The 15796-nt window shown below is 60.3% G+C and overlaps 1 protein-coding gene across 3 annotated transcripts; it reads left to right on the forward strand.

Moving 5' to 3' along the window:
• Positions 1-6495: 6495 nt before the first annotated feature.
• On the forward strand, positions 6496-14761 carry CSF1 (colony stimulating factor 1). 3 transcript variants are annotated; one of them, XM_030233054.2, is made up of 9 exons: positions 6496-6578; positions 7825-7953; positions 9732-9794; positions 10076-10255; positions 10722-10899; positions 11739-12550; positions 12784-12839; positions 12927-12979; positions 13279-14761. In XM_030233054.2, the coding sequence occupies exons 1-8, from the start codon at positions 6558-6560 to the stop codon at positions 12976-12978; spliced, it is 1491 nt and encodes a 496-aa protein (XP_030088914.2). In that variant the 5' UTR covers positions 6496-6557; the 3' UTR covers position 12979; positions 13279-14761. The 3 variants fall into 3 exon arrangements, with proteins under 3 accessions (XP_030088914.2, XP_050841318.1, XP_050841317.1); XM_050985361.1 differs by having other exon boundaries at positions 12423-12550; XM_050985360.1 differs by lacking the exon at positions 6496-6578 and adding an exon at positions 7116-7534.
• Positions 14762-15796: the final 1035 nt, after the last annotated feature.

The following is a 15796-nucleotide window of genomic DNA, read 5'->3' on the forward strand; positions in this document are numbered from 1 at the left end:
CGGGAGCTCCTTGTCCAGCTGTGAGGGAGATGGGAAAGGCTGGATTTAGCATCAGCCCTGGCTGGGAGCGTGGGAGCGGCAGGAGCTGCGGGGTTTGCACCGGGAGATGCCGGCACAGCTCTGTCCCTGCTCCATCCTCATCCTCTGAAAAGCCAGATGAATGTGATACAAATATTGACTCCATCCCCCTGGGCTGCCTGGGAGCAGGGGGATGGAGTCGATATTTGTATCACATTCATCTGGCTTTTCAGAGGTGAAAAGATGATTTTAATAAAGCAGAGTGGGTTCCTGACCCTTCCCAAGCTGGACAAGTGTGAGGTTGGAGAGAGCTCTGTGAGCTCCCAAACACCTTTTCACCCCCTTGTCACCACCCGTCCTCCTATCAGCATTTGCAAATTCAAAATCTCCCATTTTCAGCCCAAAATGAACCACTTGGCCCCAGCCAGGGCTGCCAGCATAGCTGAGGGTGCAGTGTGTGTGTCCTGGTAGTTTCCCCAGGAGCTTCATCTCTTCAAAAACCTGCTTGAAATTCATCCCTGTGGTGGGAAAGGGATGGATCCAGGTGTGGAGCCATTGGCAGCTCCCCTATGAGTTCCGTTCCTCCAAAAACCAACCCTAACTTCATTCCTCCCATGGGAAAGGGATGAACCAAGGTGTGGAGCCACGACCAGCTTCCTCCAAACAACCATCCCTCCAAAAACCCTCCTGAACTTCATCCCTGCCACAGGATTGGGCTGGATTCAGGTGAGCCACTGAGAGCTCCCACAGTCAAGGTTTATCAGGGATAAACCACTCCTGGCATCCCTGACCTGCCGTGGCATCCCACCTGCCAGGTAGAGCTCCTGCTCTCCAGGGCCATCCTGGAGCTGTTGGCAGGAGGGAGGAGGCAGCTCTACGGTGCTAAAATCGCTGCTGCTAATGAAAAACAGGCTCCAAGCAGCCAAACAGCTGATCCATGGCCGCCAGCTGAGTAATGCCTCGAATTCCTGGCAGGAGCTGCTTCCTTTTGGGAGGCGAGGGCTCCTTCTCCAGCAAGCAAGGCACTGCTGTCCCCCCCTGTCCCCAGCTGCCCTTCAGAGATCAGGGAATGGGATGATGGAGATTATACACTCCTGAGGGTCTGTCCAATCCTCTGTCTGTCCATCTTTGTCACCCTCCTTGTCTGTCTATCCATCTTTGTCCCCCCTCCAGAAGACGGTGGGCATAAGCCCCACCGTACCCTGAGAACACTCCTTGTCCCCCAAGGTGTCCCTTTTGGCTGGCAAGGCTGTCCCTTAGGGCTGGGGTCCTGCAGCTTTCAAGGCTGGGGGCAAGCAGGGAAAGGAGCTCAGCAGCTCCGGGGCCGGATCCTGCTGTCGGGTGTGGAGCAAGATAAGGCCGTGACTCAGCTCAGCCTCATCCCTGCTTCCCCTCCTTCCCAGCAAAGCCCCGCCGGCACCTGGGGACCGCGGGGAGCAGCCGGGGCCGGCCCCACGTCTGGGTGTCCGTGCGGAGCCCGGGGCCAGCGGCTGATGTAAACAGCTCCGGCTGCCGATAAACAACCGGCCCCGGCGGGAGCACAAACAGCTCCTCTGTTCTGGCCCCGGGCTCTGCCGCTCCATGGCCCGGCCTCGATGGCTCCAAACAGCCACGCCAGCCCCGTGTCGGGGGGCGGCACAGGGCTGTCCCCCCATCAGCCAGCAGCTGGACATGTGTGGGGGTCACATTCCCAGTTTGGGGGGTTACAGTGGGATTGAGCCCCCTCGGACACATGCTGAGGTCAGGGACAGTCCATCACACGGTCAGACGGCTGTGGCATCCCAGGAAGGGTTTGGATGTCACCTTGTTCCTGGCCACGGTGACAGACAGGAAGCCCGCAGGTGGTGCTGGGGCCTGGCTTCCCTGGGGCATTCCCAAGCTGTTTCCAAGCTGCCCCCACTTGTGCCCAGCTGCTTCTGGCACAGCCCCTGGACCCCGGCCATGGGTCAGGACCCTCTTGGCTGAGCCAGGGCTGCCCCCACACTGCGCTGTGAGCCCTGGGTGATGCCAGCAGGGAATGGGCCATGCTGGGCACTGTGGCCCCCCAGCACCCTCATTCATGGTGTGCTGGGATGCTGGGGAGTCCCCCAGAGCAGGAGCCCATGGACATTGCCCCAGGGTGGGCACTGTCCTGCTGCCACCCTGAACCCACAGCTGGTGGCACCTCCTTCCCCGTGTCTCCTCCAAACCCTGCAGGTGCCCGTGAGCAGCTGCCTGGGAAGGTTTGGAAGGTTTTTGGCTCTGGCCCTGCCACATTCCTCAGTGGAGGGAGGAGTGGAGCTGGAGCCCGATGTGACTCAGCCACAGCCACGAGCGTTGGGGACATGCCGGTGACCCACACGGAGCTGTCACCCATCTTTGGTCCCTCCTCACCACCTGGCACCCCACCCCCCAACATGGGCACCCCTTCCTGACCCCAGGGCTGGGCTTTATCAGTGCCCCAGGACCCCCGAGCACGTGCTGGGGTGGTGGGAGGTCTCCTGAGAGCCTCTGTGGTCGAGGAGCCCGGGTTATGATAACTCTGAGCAGGGACTTTCTCCGCAGGCGCCGGACACAGCCTGACCCTGTGGTTCCCTCGCTCCCAGCCTGGCTGAATTCCTGGGCCTGCATCAGCCAGGGCTCTGCTCCCGTGGGTGCTGACCCTGTGGGGAGGGGGCTGCTGCCAGGGAACCGTGAGATCCCCCCCTGATGGGAGCTGGGTAGAATGTTCCAGTGTCCCCATGGGTGTTCCAGTGTCCCCGTGTGGAGCAGGCAGCACGGGAGGGATGGATGGAGGAGGGGAAGAGGGGGATTTGCTGTGGGATGAAGGCTCCAGTCTCATCACGACATCCTGAGTCCCCCCCGCTGGCAGCGGGCTGGGGGGGAAGTGCCTTCCAACCCACATTCCTCCACTCCTGAAGGAACTGGCTGGGGACCTTCCCACGGGGATTTCCAGCCTGGGCACACATGGCTGCAGCTTGGATCGGGCTGGTGGCGTCCTGGCTCAGCTGCAGCACCCAGGAGACTGTGGGAGAGCATCCTGGCCCTCTGGTGAATCACCGGGAAGGAACTGATTAAGACCTTGCAACATTTTCCTGCTGGAAATAACTTTCTCCACAGAGGCAGCTCGAGGCTGCTCCTAGGATGCAGCTGGGGGGATTGGATGTGCCACAGGTTTTATCCCTGCTCCGGGGCTTCCTGGCTGGAAAATCCTCCTGAAATGAGGGATTGGTTGGGATGTGCTCTCATTCCCATGGGGGGTGGGAAGAGAGGGAATTGCTGAAGCAAGAGAATTGAGGGATGCTCCAGCCCTGGCCACGGTAGAGCTGTGGCTGCAGGGGGAGGTGCTGGTGGCTGCCCCAGGCCCTTTGGAACAGGGACCATCCTGCCCTGCCTTGCCTCCAGCCCTGCATCCTCTGTGCTGGGGGCAGCAGACGTGGGCACCCCCAGGATGCCCAGGAAGCTCCATAGCCTCATCCCACCTTTCCCCCTTGGCTGGCAGTGCCTGTGGGGGGGAGAAGGTGGCTGATGTCACCAGCGTGGTGACAGTGCTGTTGGTCCCAGTTTGCAGCTGGGAGAGGGACAACCACCCTAAATTTTGCCTCCCCCAGTTTTTCTGGCTACAGCATGGGCACAGAACAGCTGCCACTTCTGTCACCTCTGCCACCAGCCCCATTTCTGCCCCGTGACTCAGGGATTTCGGCAGGTTTGGGAAGGGAGGAGGGGCAAAAGCCACTTCCCTGCCAAAAAAAAAAGAGGCGGATGCTGCTCTCGCCCTCTGTCATGCATGGAGCAGATTAATATTAACCCGTCCCTCCATCCTGCCGTCCCTCTGTCCTGCTCTCCTGTCCCTGCCCTACAGCTTGTCCCATGACCCAGCATATGACACTTTTCTTGTCCCTTTAAAGCAGAGGGCAATGAGTGTGTGGGACATGAGCAGCCCGTGGCCTCAGCCGGTGTGAAAGGGCCTCACGCGCTGCCACGGGGTCCCCGTGAGTCACCCCTGGTGCTGGCGTCACCCACCCTGTCCCTTGGTGTCCACCCTGGTGTCCTCCCGCCGTGGGAGCTGTGAGGCTCCCAGAATAGCTTGTGATGAAAAATGAGGGTGATGTCTCAGCGTTTTGGGGAGAAAGGGGTTATCTGGGGAGGATGCCTGATTTCTAATGCAGCGCCCTCCCTCCCGACCTGTCACTTCAGCACCTTCAGACGTTTATCTGCTGCTGTTGCTAAGGGACACTGAAGGTGACAAGACCTGTGGCACCCACGTGCTGGTGCAAATCTGATGCTATCTTGGGGCTGTCACTGCTGTCCCCAACTCCAGCTGCTTCCCAGTTCTTCCTCATCTCCTCCAGCAGGTCACTGATCCCAGCCCTCCACTCTTGGGATCAGCTCTCAGCTCCAAGAAAACCCCTCAGCAGCTTCTGCAACCCCAGCAGGGTTTCCGGCCCCGAGGAGCAGATCCTGCTGGTCCCTCCATGCTCGGATGTGGTGGCTGTCACCCACACGTGGCCCTGCCGTTGTCACCATCCCCTGTTGCAGCCGCATCCCACCGTGTGTGTGGAGCAGTTTGCTTTCAGTTTCCAGTCAATCAGAGTGCCGAGTGCTTGGCACTGCCATGGATCACCTCGTGGCCACTAATCACTTCCAGTCGCCTGGAAACAAACAGGCAGCAAAGAGGAAAATCCCAGAGCTTGTTGGGGCTTGTGGTATGGCTCTGCTGGCCCCAGATGCAGCCCCTCACAGATCCCTGTGCACGGATCTGTCCAGGGATCCATCTGCACCTGTGCAAAGGGATCTGCTTGTGCACATGGGGATCCATCTGAGCACAAATGGACCCAGCCATGCACACATGGACTCAGCCATGCACACAGGGATCTGTCCATGCAAACGTGGATCTGTCCATGCAAATGTGGATCTCTCCATGCAAACATGGATCTGTCCGTGTACACAGGGATCTGTCCATGCACACGTGGATCCATCCATGCACACATTAATTTCTCCATGCAAACATGGATCTGTCCATGCAAACATGGATCTGTCCATGCACACATGGGTCCACCCATGCACTCAGATCTGTCCATGTACACAGGGATCTCTCCCCGTACACATGGATCCATCCATGCACACATTAATTTCTCCATGCACACATTAATTTCTCCATGCAAACATGGATCCACCCATGCACTCAGATCTGTCCATGCTCATGTGGACCCATCCATGCACACGGATTTGTCCATGTCCATGCAGATCTAACATGCACACATATGCAGCTGTCTGTCCATGCACATCCCTACAAATGCATCTGCTTGTGCACGTGTGGGTCCACCCATGCAGATGGATCTGTGCTCACGTGGGCTGATCAATGCTCATGGATCTGTCCGTGCACACCCTTGCTGATGCATCCAACCCTGCATGTTCTGATGGGTGTCCATCGTGTGTGTGTCTGTGTGTCTGTGTCTTTGTGTGTTTGTCTGTGTGTCTGTGTGTGTGTGTGTGTGTCTGTGTGTCTGTGTATGTGTGTCTGTGTGTCTGTGTGTGCCTGTGTGTGTCTCTGTCTGTGTGTGTGTGTCTGTGTGTGTGTGTGTCTGTGTGTGTTTGTGTGTGTGTGTGTGAGTGTGTGTGTCTGTGTGTGTGTGTGTGAGTGTGTGTGTCTGTGTGTGTGTGTGTCTGTGTGTGTTTGTGTGTGTGTGTGTGTGTCTGTGTGTGTCTGTGTGTGTTTGTGTGTGTGTGTGTGTGTGTGTGTGTGTGCCCAGGGATGAGCAAGCACACACATGTGCCAGGCCCAGAGCTGTGTGTGTGCTCTGAGGGGTGTCCCTGCACATCCAGGGGGGTTGTGTGTATGTTCACACATTCACAAGTGCCCAGGCGTGGCCATACACATACACGGGGGTGTGTGAGCACACGTGCATGGTCCGAGGGTGTGTGCATACATGCACAGCTGTGTGTGTGCACACACGTATGCCAGGCTCAGGGCTGTGTGTGTGCCCATGGCTACCGATGCCCGGGGTGACCGCGGCCATCCAGGGCTGGTGTCTGTCCCTGGCATATCTGTGAGATGTGTGTGTGAGCCCAGGTGAGCTCACACGCGTGTGTTTGTGATACCGGGGGGGTCACACACGCGCTGCCCCGGGCCGAGCCGTGCCGAGCTGATCCAATTCCGGGAAAGCCGAGCCAATCCGATGGGAACCGAGCGGCTCCAGCCTGACCCGAAAGGCGCCGATTAGAGCCCAGCGGTGGCGAGTCGAACCGACTGAACAACCCGAGGGGTTCCGATCGGACCCGAGCGGTTCCGATCGGACATGAGAGGTTCTGCCCGGACCCGAGCGGTGCACATGGGACCCAGCAGTGCCGGCCGGTGCCGCTCGGTGCCCTCCCGGTGCTGGCCCGGCCCGGGCCCCGCGGGGCCTGGCCGCTCGCCAATGCTTTCTCATAAACCACATGCTGCCGCGGCGCTATAAAGGGGAGCGCGGCCGCGGCGGCGGCTCAGCCCGGCCCCGCTCGGCCCCGCCGCTGCCGCCGTCTCGCCCGCTCCGCCCGGCCCTGGTCCCACGGCAGCCCCCATGCCCCGCCTCGGAGCCAAGGTACGGCGGCCCCTCCCGCTATCCGCGGCCGCGGAGACCCCCTAAACCCGGCGCCCGCTGCCACCTGTGCGGGGTCCCCGCCGGAGCGGCGGCCCCGGGTGTCCCCTGCCCCCGTGGTGGGTCCCCTCCTCCCGGGGGTCCCGGCTCCCAGCGGGGGATGCTCCAGCCCCGCCTCGGTTGGCGGTGGCAGCCCCGGACCCGCGGGGTGAAGCCGCGGCTCCAGCCCCGCTTCCCGGTTCCCGATTCCCGGTTCCCGCCTCCAGTCCGGTCACGATTCCCAGACCCGGCGTGCGGAGGCCCCGGCCTCAGCCCCGGCCGGTCCCCGGCCCCAGCCCCGTCCCCGGCGGGGGGATGCTGCAGCCCCGGCTCCATTCCCGGACCTGCGCGATGAGGCTCCAACCCCCAGCCCGGCTCCAGCCCCGTCCCGGTCCTCGGCTCCAGCCCCGTCCCGGCTCCAGTCCCGTTCCCGGCTCCAGCCCCGTCCCCAGCCCGTTCCCGGCGGGGTGAGGCTCCGTTCAGCCGTGGCCACATCTCGGCGGTGGCCCGGGCGGCATCTTGGAGTTTCACAAGAAGGGAGGATTCCTGGATATCATCCAAGGGAAATTCCCCCCCACCCATCACCCAGGCACCCTCTCCCTGCCGGTGCCCCGGGAGGTGGGGGTGCACACCCACCCGAGGGTCCCCTCCACCCCTCCTCGGAAGTCTTGGCGCTGGGACAAGCCCCGTTTCTCACCGGCGTCCCGCCACGGATCGGGGCCTCCCCGCTTCTTTGCAGGGGGATTGGGAGGGAAATTTGGGACGAGGCCAGAGCTGCTGCATGGAAAGAGCCCGGCGGGTGCAGCTGGGGGGGTCTGGAGGGTGGGAAGAGGATTTTTGGGGATGGGTGGGTCAGTGTGTCAGATGGGCTCTGGAGAGCCAGGGCGGAGGAGGAGATTTGCAGGAGAGACGGAGAAATGGTGCGGGAGAGGGGAGAGGGGCTGGATCGGGAATGTGGAGGTGGCCAAGAGCCACATCCAGGCTTGTGTCACCGGGCCTTGGGAAATTCCCTGCTGACCTGGAGCTCCTAAAAATAGCAGGATGGGGATAGGCACGGGGTTGGAGGACCACAGTGGGATTATCCCGCTGGACCGTGGCCAAGTCCCGGCTACCACAGAGGTGGTCACGCTGCGGGGTGGTGGAGAGGGGAAGAGGGCTTGTCGTGTGTGTGGGTTATCCCTGCTTCAAACTCTTCCCGTGTCGTGCTCAGGTGTGCCTGCTCCGCTGCTCCCTGCTGCCGTCCCTCCTCCTCCTCCTGCTCCGCATCCATGAGACGGAGCAGAACAGCTACTGCCAGCAGATCATCACGGAGAGGCACCTGGCCGAGCTGGAGGAGCTGGTGAGTGCCCTGCCGGGGCTGTGCCGTGGGATGGGGGCTCATTTGGGGCCAGATGGGAATAAAGCAGCTCTTTTTTAGTGCTGAAATAAGGAAATGGGGCGATCTTAAGCTCCCCTAGTGAAGTGCTGGTACCCAGGAGCTGAGCATCCCTGGGTGCAAGGGACAAGCGGGCATCGGGGGTGACAGATGTCGTGCCTTTATCAAGGGTGGCCATGGAAAAGTGACGCCAGGAGGAACGAGAGAAGACGGAAGCAGGCGCGAGGCCGGGAAGGGGACAGGAGTGAGGCTGGATGGGTGCAGGGGCGCGGGGGAAGCAGTGGAGGGGCCGGCGCTGCGGGCTGCGGTGCTTTCTGGGCGGCTGCGCAGGGGTTAAGCAGAGGAATCCGGCTGCATTCCTGAGTCCAGCTGCTTGCCTGGAAGCTGGGCTGGCAACGGGGCTGTGGGTGGGTGGCAGGCAGCGAGGGGGGCCCGGCCGGGCGATGGAGCCGATCGGGCTGGGCGATGGGGCCGTCATCCCACGTAGCCCGTGGGCAGCTCTGGGTGCTGGCAGCCGCCCCGCAGCACGGCCAGCCCTGGCCCCATGGGATACAGCTGCCGGGGCCCTATCTCTGTCTCCGTGGCCCTTGGCTCACCTCCGAGCGGGGAATCACGCGGATGTTCAGGGGAGAAGCGGGAATCGGGGGCACGCAGGGATTTGCAGGGTTGTCGCAGATTAAGTTCTGCCTGCGGCAAGAGGGGTGTGCGGGTGAGAGACGGGAACGGCGCCTCCGAGTCCCCGAGAGCTGCTGCGCTCCGAGCTCGGTGTAACCGCCGTGTCCGGGCTCGCTTCACCTCTTCCTCTTTAACCACCGAGCTGCGGGGCCAGGAGCCGCTCTGGGCGAGCTCAGCTTCCTCTGCCCGAGCCCTCTCTGCACAACACATCCCCGGAGCCTTTGCTCTCCGCCCAGGGATTAAAATTGGGTCCGCGGCTGTGGGAGAAAGAGGACGGAGCAGGTTTGAATGGAAGATGTGGTTTTCCTGCTGGGGATTGCAGCCCTCTCCTCGCCGATGGAGGAGCTGGCCCTCGCTCCAGCGCCTGCAGGATAATGCAGCAATTGTTTCCGGGACGGCATCCCAGGCTAGGAGGAGAATTACCGGCCGGCAATTCTGCCAGCCCTCGCTCTCCCAGCCTGGGATGGCAGCCCGGAGCGACAGCGTTTGGTTCGGGTGGGTTTTTCCTCCCGTTGGAAAGGGTCGTGGCACGGGCGGCCGGCAGCGCTGCGTGTGGGACCCCGGCGCTGTGTGATCCCAGAGAATGTGTGACCCTGGTGTCACGGCCACCTCCTGCACCGCAGGATGCTCTTTTGCAGCATGGATTTAGAGAAGAGAGTGGTGCGGGAGAGACCCGAGGAGAATTAAGCAGGGCTGGGCTCTGCTGTGGCGCTGGCAGGAAGAGGAGGAGGAGGAGGAAGAGAGGCGGGGTGGGAGCAGGCAGGGAAAGGCTGGAGAAGGTCTGTGAATTGGGGAGTGCAACATCCCGATGGGAGCAGGAATCCTGAGCTCACTCCTGCCGTTGCAAAAACCTTAGGGATATGCCTGTGTGAGGAGGAGGAGTGTGGGATGGGATGAAGCAGGAATGGGAGCAAAGTCCTCTCAGCTGTGGATTTGGGCAGCTCTGGCACCCCATGCCCAGAGCGTGGCAAATCTGGGGCGGCTCAGCCCCAGCGCTGTCCCTGTGGGGTTACATCCTGCTTTGTCCTTCCTGGGGGTGTGGGTGACATCCTGCTTTGTCCTTCCAGGCTGACACCCAAATGCAACACCCGGGCAGGGTCTCCTTCAAGTTCATTGACAAGATGCAGCTGGTGAGTGGTTTCTTGCTGGGGACAGTAGGGGACAGGCAACAGGGCTGGCTGGGGCATGGTGGGAGGTCCCCAGATCCCCAGTCTCCCCTCTAATCTCCCTTTGCAGGAGATAGCCCAAGAGGTACCCATCCTGCTAGGCCAAGTGGCTGCCAAGTCCCACTTTGGGAACCCTGTGGGATTGTAGAAAGGCATTTGGTGCCTCTGTGCCTCAGTTTCCCCCAGGCAGAGTGGGATGCCAATCTGGTAACTGCTGTCACTTTTTGTCACTGTCATCCTTGCAGAATGACTCCATCTGCTATGTGAAAGCTGCCTTTCCCCTGATGGGCAAGATCCTGGAGAGAACAGAGTTCAAGGAGAACTCGAGCAATGCCCAGAAGATGAAGACGGTGCGCGAGATGTACAAGCGCATCGATGACAACGTGGACCCCTGCATCAGGGAGGAGGATGATGAGGAGAGAATGGTACAGTGACCCCAGCCTGCTGGGGCTTTGGGCCTGGGTCCTCATCCTGGGGTGAAATGGGATGTCCAGAGCATTCTGGGGTGAAATGGGGTATGGAGACTGTGCTGGGGTGCAGTGGGGTGTCCAGAACATGCTGGGGTGAAATGGGATGTGCAGAGTGTCCTGGGGTGAAATGGGGTGTCCAGAGCATCTTGGGGTGAAATGGGGTGTCCAGAGCTTGCTGGAGTGAAATGGGAGGTGCAGAGCATCTTGGGGTGAAATGAGATGTGCAGAGCATCCTGGGATGAAGTGGGGTGTCCAGAGCATGCTGAGGTGGGTGTGTGGTCAGGGCTGTGGAGCAGAACAGAGCTGGGATGCGCATGGAGCCACAAGGAGCCAGCAGGTCCTGCCTTGGGAGCACTGTGGTATCTGTGGGGGTGACACTGGGCGGTCATGGAGCTGATGCTGAGCCTGGTGCTTCCTCCAGCTCTCACAGATGTGCTTCAAGGAGTTCACCACGTCCCCATATGAGATGCTGGTGCTGGTGAAGGATTTCTTCCAGGACATCAAGCGTCTGCTGCAGGACCAGGAGACTTTTGAGAAGGATTGCAGCAGAGTCTACCGCAGGGTGTGCCCAGGACCTAAGAAGGCTGGGTCCTCACCAGGTGAGACGCCAAGGCTTGGCCTCTGCCCAGTAAACCTGTGCCAGTCTGGGGGGCTTGGGCTCGCCTGCATGGAGCACCTTAAGAGTCGTGTGTCTGTGGGTGTGGCGCGTGTCCACCTTGGCCCCTTTCCTGTGTCAGCGAGCTCTGCATCAGTGTCAGGGGGGAAGGGGCTGACTGCCATTTTAAGGTGGGATTTGGGCTAAATCCTGCTGGAAGCAAGGCAAGGGAGAGATGCTGAGGGGGACCAAGGAGGCATTGGGCTCTGTCTCAAAGCCCCAGTGCCGAGTGGAAGATAACACGGAGAAATGGAGGGACTGCTGTGCCACCAATACGCTGCATGACCTTGGCTGTGTCACTTCAGCTGCCTCGTGCCTCAGTGTCCCCTGGCCAAGCCTTCCGGGCGAGTGTTGCTGCCGGGGTGGAGGAGCCCTGTGTTGCCGTCTGTGCTTCCGCGAACGCCCGAGCTGTGTTTGCATGGAGGAGATGTTCCACTGTCACCCCCGTGCTGGAGCTGTGCCATGTCCTTGTGCCGTGGGGACCTTAAATGTGGCTCTCTGGCTCCTGCAAGTTGTGAATAACCCACTGCCATCAGCTCAGGGGACCCGGTGACTCGGGTTTGCTTCATCCCACCAGCTGCTTGTCACCCTCAGGCTGCCCTGCCTGCTCCTGCCTGTTCCCTGCCTCTCCCTGCCTCTCCCATTTTTTGAGGGGCTGTTTGACCCGCTTGCCCGGTGCTGCGGGGAGGGACGGGGACTTTACCCCCGACCTCAGATCTGCTGCCTGTGCCCCTCTTGGAGGCTGGTGACCCCACGGCTGTCTCTTCTCTCTCCTTCTTTCAGGTGTGGGGACAGATCCTGACTGCAATTGCCTGTCCCCTGCCCTCCCTTCTGCCACCCAGCCCTCCCTCTCTGCTGCCACTGGCAGGGACACGGCACCCGCTAGCACCCGGGTCCCTTCCAGCCTCCTCCATGCCACCCTCGCTGACTTAGAGGCCCCATCTCAGCCCCCCAGTAGCACGGACGGGGGCTCAGGGACCGAGGAGGTCCTGGCTGCCGGGCTAGGTGACACAGCGCTGGCGTTGGCCCCCGGGATGAAGCAGACAGCTCCAGGCAGCAGTGCCGAAGCCCTCCAGGATCCGGCCGGGATGCTGAGCCTGGCACTGGGTGACATCCCTGTCCTCCGCGGGGATGGAGAGCTGGTGGAGTGGGGCACCGGCCACCTGCCGCAGGATCCAGGCCAGCAGTGGGGAGGCTCCATCCTTCCGGACCAGCCCGGCAGGCTCAGGACCACCCCTCCAACAGCATCGCCCAGCGCTGGCTCCACGGGCGGCGCAGCCAGGATCCGTCCTGCGGCCGAGCCCGTCACACAGCTCCGCTTCTCCAGGATGGCCCCGGAGCTGCGAGCCCCGGGCAGTCCCAGGGACAGGGCCAGGGCGTGGGGCTGGGGGCTCAGCCGGCTGCGGGGCCCCGAGGATGGCGGCGGGGCAGGGCCCAGCTTTGACTCTGGCTTTGTTCTGGGCGCAGAGCAGCGCAGGAAGGAGCCGCCCGCCAGGGAGGGCCGCCAGGAGCCCCTCATCTACATTATGGTGGCCAGTGTGGTGGCCGTCCTGCTGGCCACGGGAGGGCTGCTCTTCTACAAGTATAAATCCAGGGTAAGACCCCACCACGTCTCCTCCGCGGGCACCAAGATTCTCTCCTGCCTCAGTTTCCCCACTTGTCTCTTGGCCAGTGTGAGTTCAGCCCCATTTTCCCCATAATTTTGAGACTGGGAGACAATTAATCGGTGGTTCTGAGAGTGGTGAGAGGATGTTATTTGGGAGATTTGCCACCCTGCCTCTGCAGCCTCCTCCCCTTCCCCCGGGCTCATTTCCCTCCCTCCACACAGGTCCTGGAGCGGCCGCTGGAGGATGGAGGCTGTGACCCCGAGGAGCCAGAGAGGAGGTGGGTGTGACACCGTCCTGAGTGAGAGGACTTTGGCGACCCCCACCCTGGGTGACCCTGCTCTAATCCCCCATCTTTCTGTCACAGGGCACTGCAGGGAGCAAGGGAATGTTCAGAGCTGGAGACTCAGGATCTCTGAGGTGATCAGGGGCTGGGTGGGACCTTGAAGGGCTCCGCTCCGAGCTGTGAGGACAGTATTGTGTCACCGTTGGTGCTGACCTTGGCCATGGGCAGGGAAATTCTGGGTGGGAAGACACAGACAGGAGCAGGTCTGCGCCCTGGCGCTGCCAGCATGTGGTTTCGCAGCTCGTTAATCCATTGCAGGCACTTTCTTAATATACATAGTGTTTTTTTTCCTGTGGTTTTCGTGTGTTTCTCCCCACGCTGCCCTCCCTGGCAGAGCCTCAGCTCCTGCTCATCTCTCTCCTCCTTTTCCCAGGGCCCCAGGCAGGATGTGAAGCTGCTCGGGGGACGGATGCGGACAGAAGGAGGGTTGGCACGCGCCGGCCTCGCCGCGATCCCACCGTGATGCTGACACTCCCTCTTCCCTTGCCCCGTGCCGGAGGCCAGAGACTGCAAAAAACTGCCTGGCAGGGACAAAAGGATGGGGGGATGTGCCCTGAGTGGGACCCCTGGGCGCCGGGAAGCGAAGGGCTGGAGCCGTGCCTGCGGGCTGGTGTGACACCGCGGTGCTGAGCAGGACCATGGAGGTGCTGGATGTGGGTGATGGAAGCTGATCCCGCTTGGACACGGCCAGAGCTGCATGAAGATAGAAGGGATCGGCTCCCCAAATCCTCTGGCGCTTCTCCCATCCCAGCAGAGTGGGTTTGGAGCAGCACCCATGGTCCCCTTCACCCTGCCTTTCCTGAGGCTTCAACTGGAGCATCCTGAATTCTGGGGGGCCAGTCCTGAGACCCCCAGCCCTGACTTGCAACTCAAACCCTCACACTGTGAATATTTAAAGCCCACCCGTGCCCAAGTCCCTGCACGGGGCTGGGTTTGGGGTGATCCTTGGCACCATCCCAGTCCCTCCCCATCCTCCTGTTGTTAGGGCTTATTTTTTATTTTTTAGTAGAGCGGATGAAAGTCTTTATCCTGCACAAGTGTTCTGGGGGGGCCGTTTGCCCCTCAGAGGGTCCTCACCACGAGCTGGCCTCGCTGGGATCCCATTTCTTTGGTGACTGCGCTTTGGAGAAGGGAATGGGGCTGGGAAAGATTGGATCCACGTGGGTGTAAGAACTGGAACTGCCCCAGCTGGGCACCCTGGGGCTTCTTGGCACAGCCCCACTCCCAGGCTTTGGGAAGAGCCTGGTTTGGGACACACCAGCCCTGGAGATGCCCCGAAATCCAACGGCTCCCTCCAGCCCCGGATGAAGCGTGGCCCCCGCTGCTCTGGGAGTTTCAAGCATTATTTTTATATGAAGGATGAAAATATGGACAAACCCAACTGTTTTTAAAGAAAGCATCACTATTAACTTGGGGGTTTATCTATATATATATATATATATGTGTGTGTGTGTATTTATGACTGGCAGAAGGAGGGGGTTCCTGGGCGAGGGACTGGTGTAAATCAGGATAAAAGCCCTGATGCAGCAGGAAGTCTGGGGCCAAACTCCTGGTGGTGTAAGTCACCAGTTTACACTGTGGAGGAGCTGCTCCTAGGGGAGAAAACTTGCCTTTACCCATGTTGGATTTATTTTGCCTTTTTTTTTTTTTTTTTTGTTTGGTTTTTTTTTTTTTTTTTTTTTTTTTTTTGTTGTTGTTGTTGTTTGGTTGGGGCTTTTTGTTGGTTTTGGGATGGGTTTTTTTTTTATACAATGAAATCCTGAAATATTTTATACAAAGGCATTTAAAAATCTATTTAAAGAAAATAATGGAAAACAACTTGTATATTTAATATTATTAATAAACAGAGAGGTGTAGCTTGGTGCAAGTCTGGGATGCAAGGAGGGACTGAGCTGTCCCAGCCCTGGGTCCCTGGGAGGGTGACTGGGGCTGAGTCCTGGTAGTGTTACTCTGACCTGCTTCCCTGTGGATGCATGTGGGAGTTCATGGCCACTGGAATGAGGGCAGAGGGATTCATCTGCCCTTCCTGCCCCAGCTCTGCTGGCATTGCTGAGACCTCCAGGCACCGGCTCTGGTGCTGGGGGCCCCCCAAAATCTGTGTGAATGGTTGGGAAGCAGCTGTTTAAAGCAAACACACTTGAGGCAAAGTTTCCTGGAGCACTTTGCTTAGAGTGACAGTCCTGGAAGAGGCATTTCCTCCCCTCCTGCTGCTCCCCCTGCTTCCCTTCCTTCTTTCCAGGAGCAGGGGAGCTCCACATCCTCCCTCTGCACACATCCAACACCTCCAGGGGGATGCCAGGGCCTCCCACATCACCCTGGGTCCCTACCAGCCCATGGGGTGTGCAGGGTGAATGCCCCCATGGCTCACCCAAGGGAGTGGCAGGGGCAGGAGGAGATTTGGGAGCATTCTGCGAGTGCCAGGGCTGAGCTGCTGCCTTGTTTGCTGACAAACAGGATTCCTCGAGGAGAGCTGACTCAGCCCAGCCCTTCCTCCCCCCAGCAGCAGCCGGGGGTTTCCCAGGTCCACATCCCCTTCCCAGGGAAGTGGGACCTATATATATCCTGCTGGATCCATGCCACTGTCATTATGGTCACATCTGGGGGGTGTTTGAGGCCGGAGGCTGCTCTTAGGGGTGGGCACTGTGCCCAGGTTTGGGAGTGCTGAGGGCAGTGAGTCCCTGGCCTGCTCCAGGGTGCTCCAGGATGCTCCAGGGTGCTCCAGGCAGCTCCACAGCTGCAGAGCAGAGGGTGGCTGGAGCTGGATGATGGCAGCTGGAAGCTGTGGCAGAGCTGGGGGGCAGAGGTGGGAGCATGCCGGGCTGCTGGGGGTGTGAGCACCAGTCCCCACCCCCTCTGCACTTACACCCCACAGTCCCTTGTCCCTGACTTTT

This window comes from Serinus canaria, chromosome 26 (assembly GCF_022539315.1).
Source record: "Serinus canaria isolate serCan28SL12 chromosome 26, serCan2020, whole genome shotgun sequence".
Lineage (NCBI taxonomy): Eukaryota > Metazoa > Chordata > Aves > Passeriformes > Fringillidae > Serinus > Serinus canaria.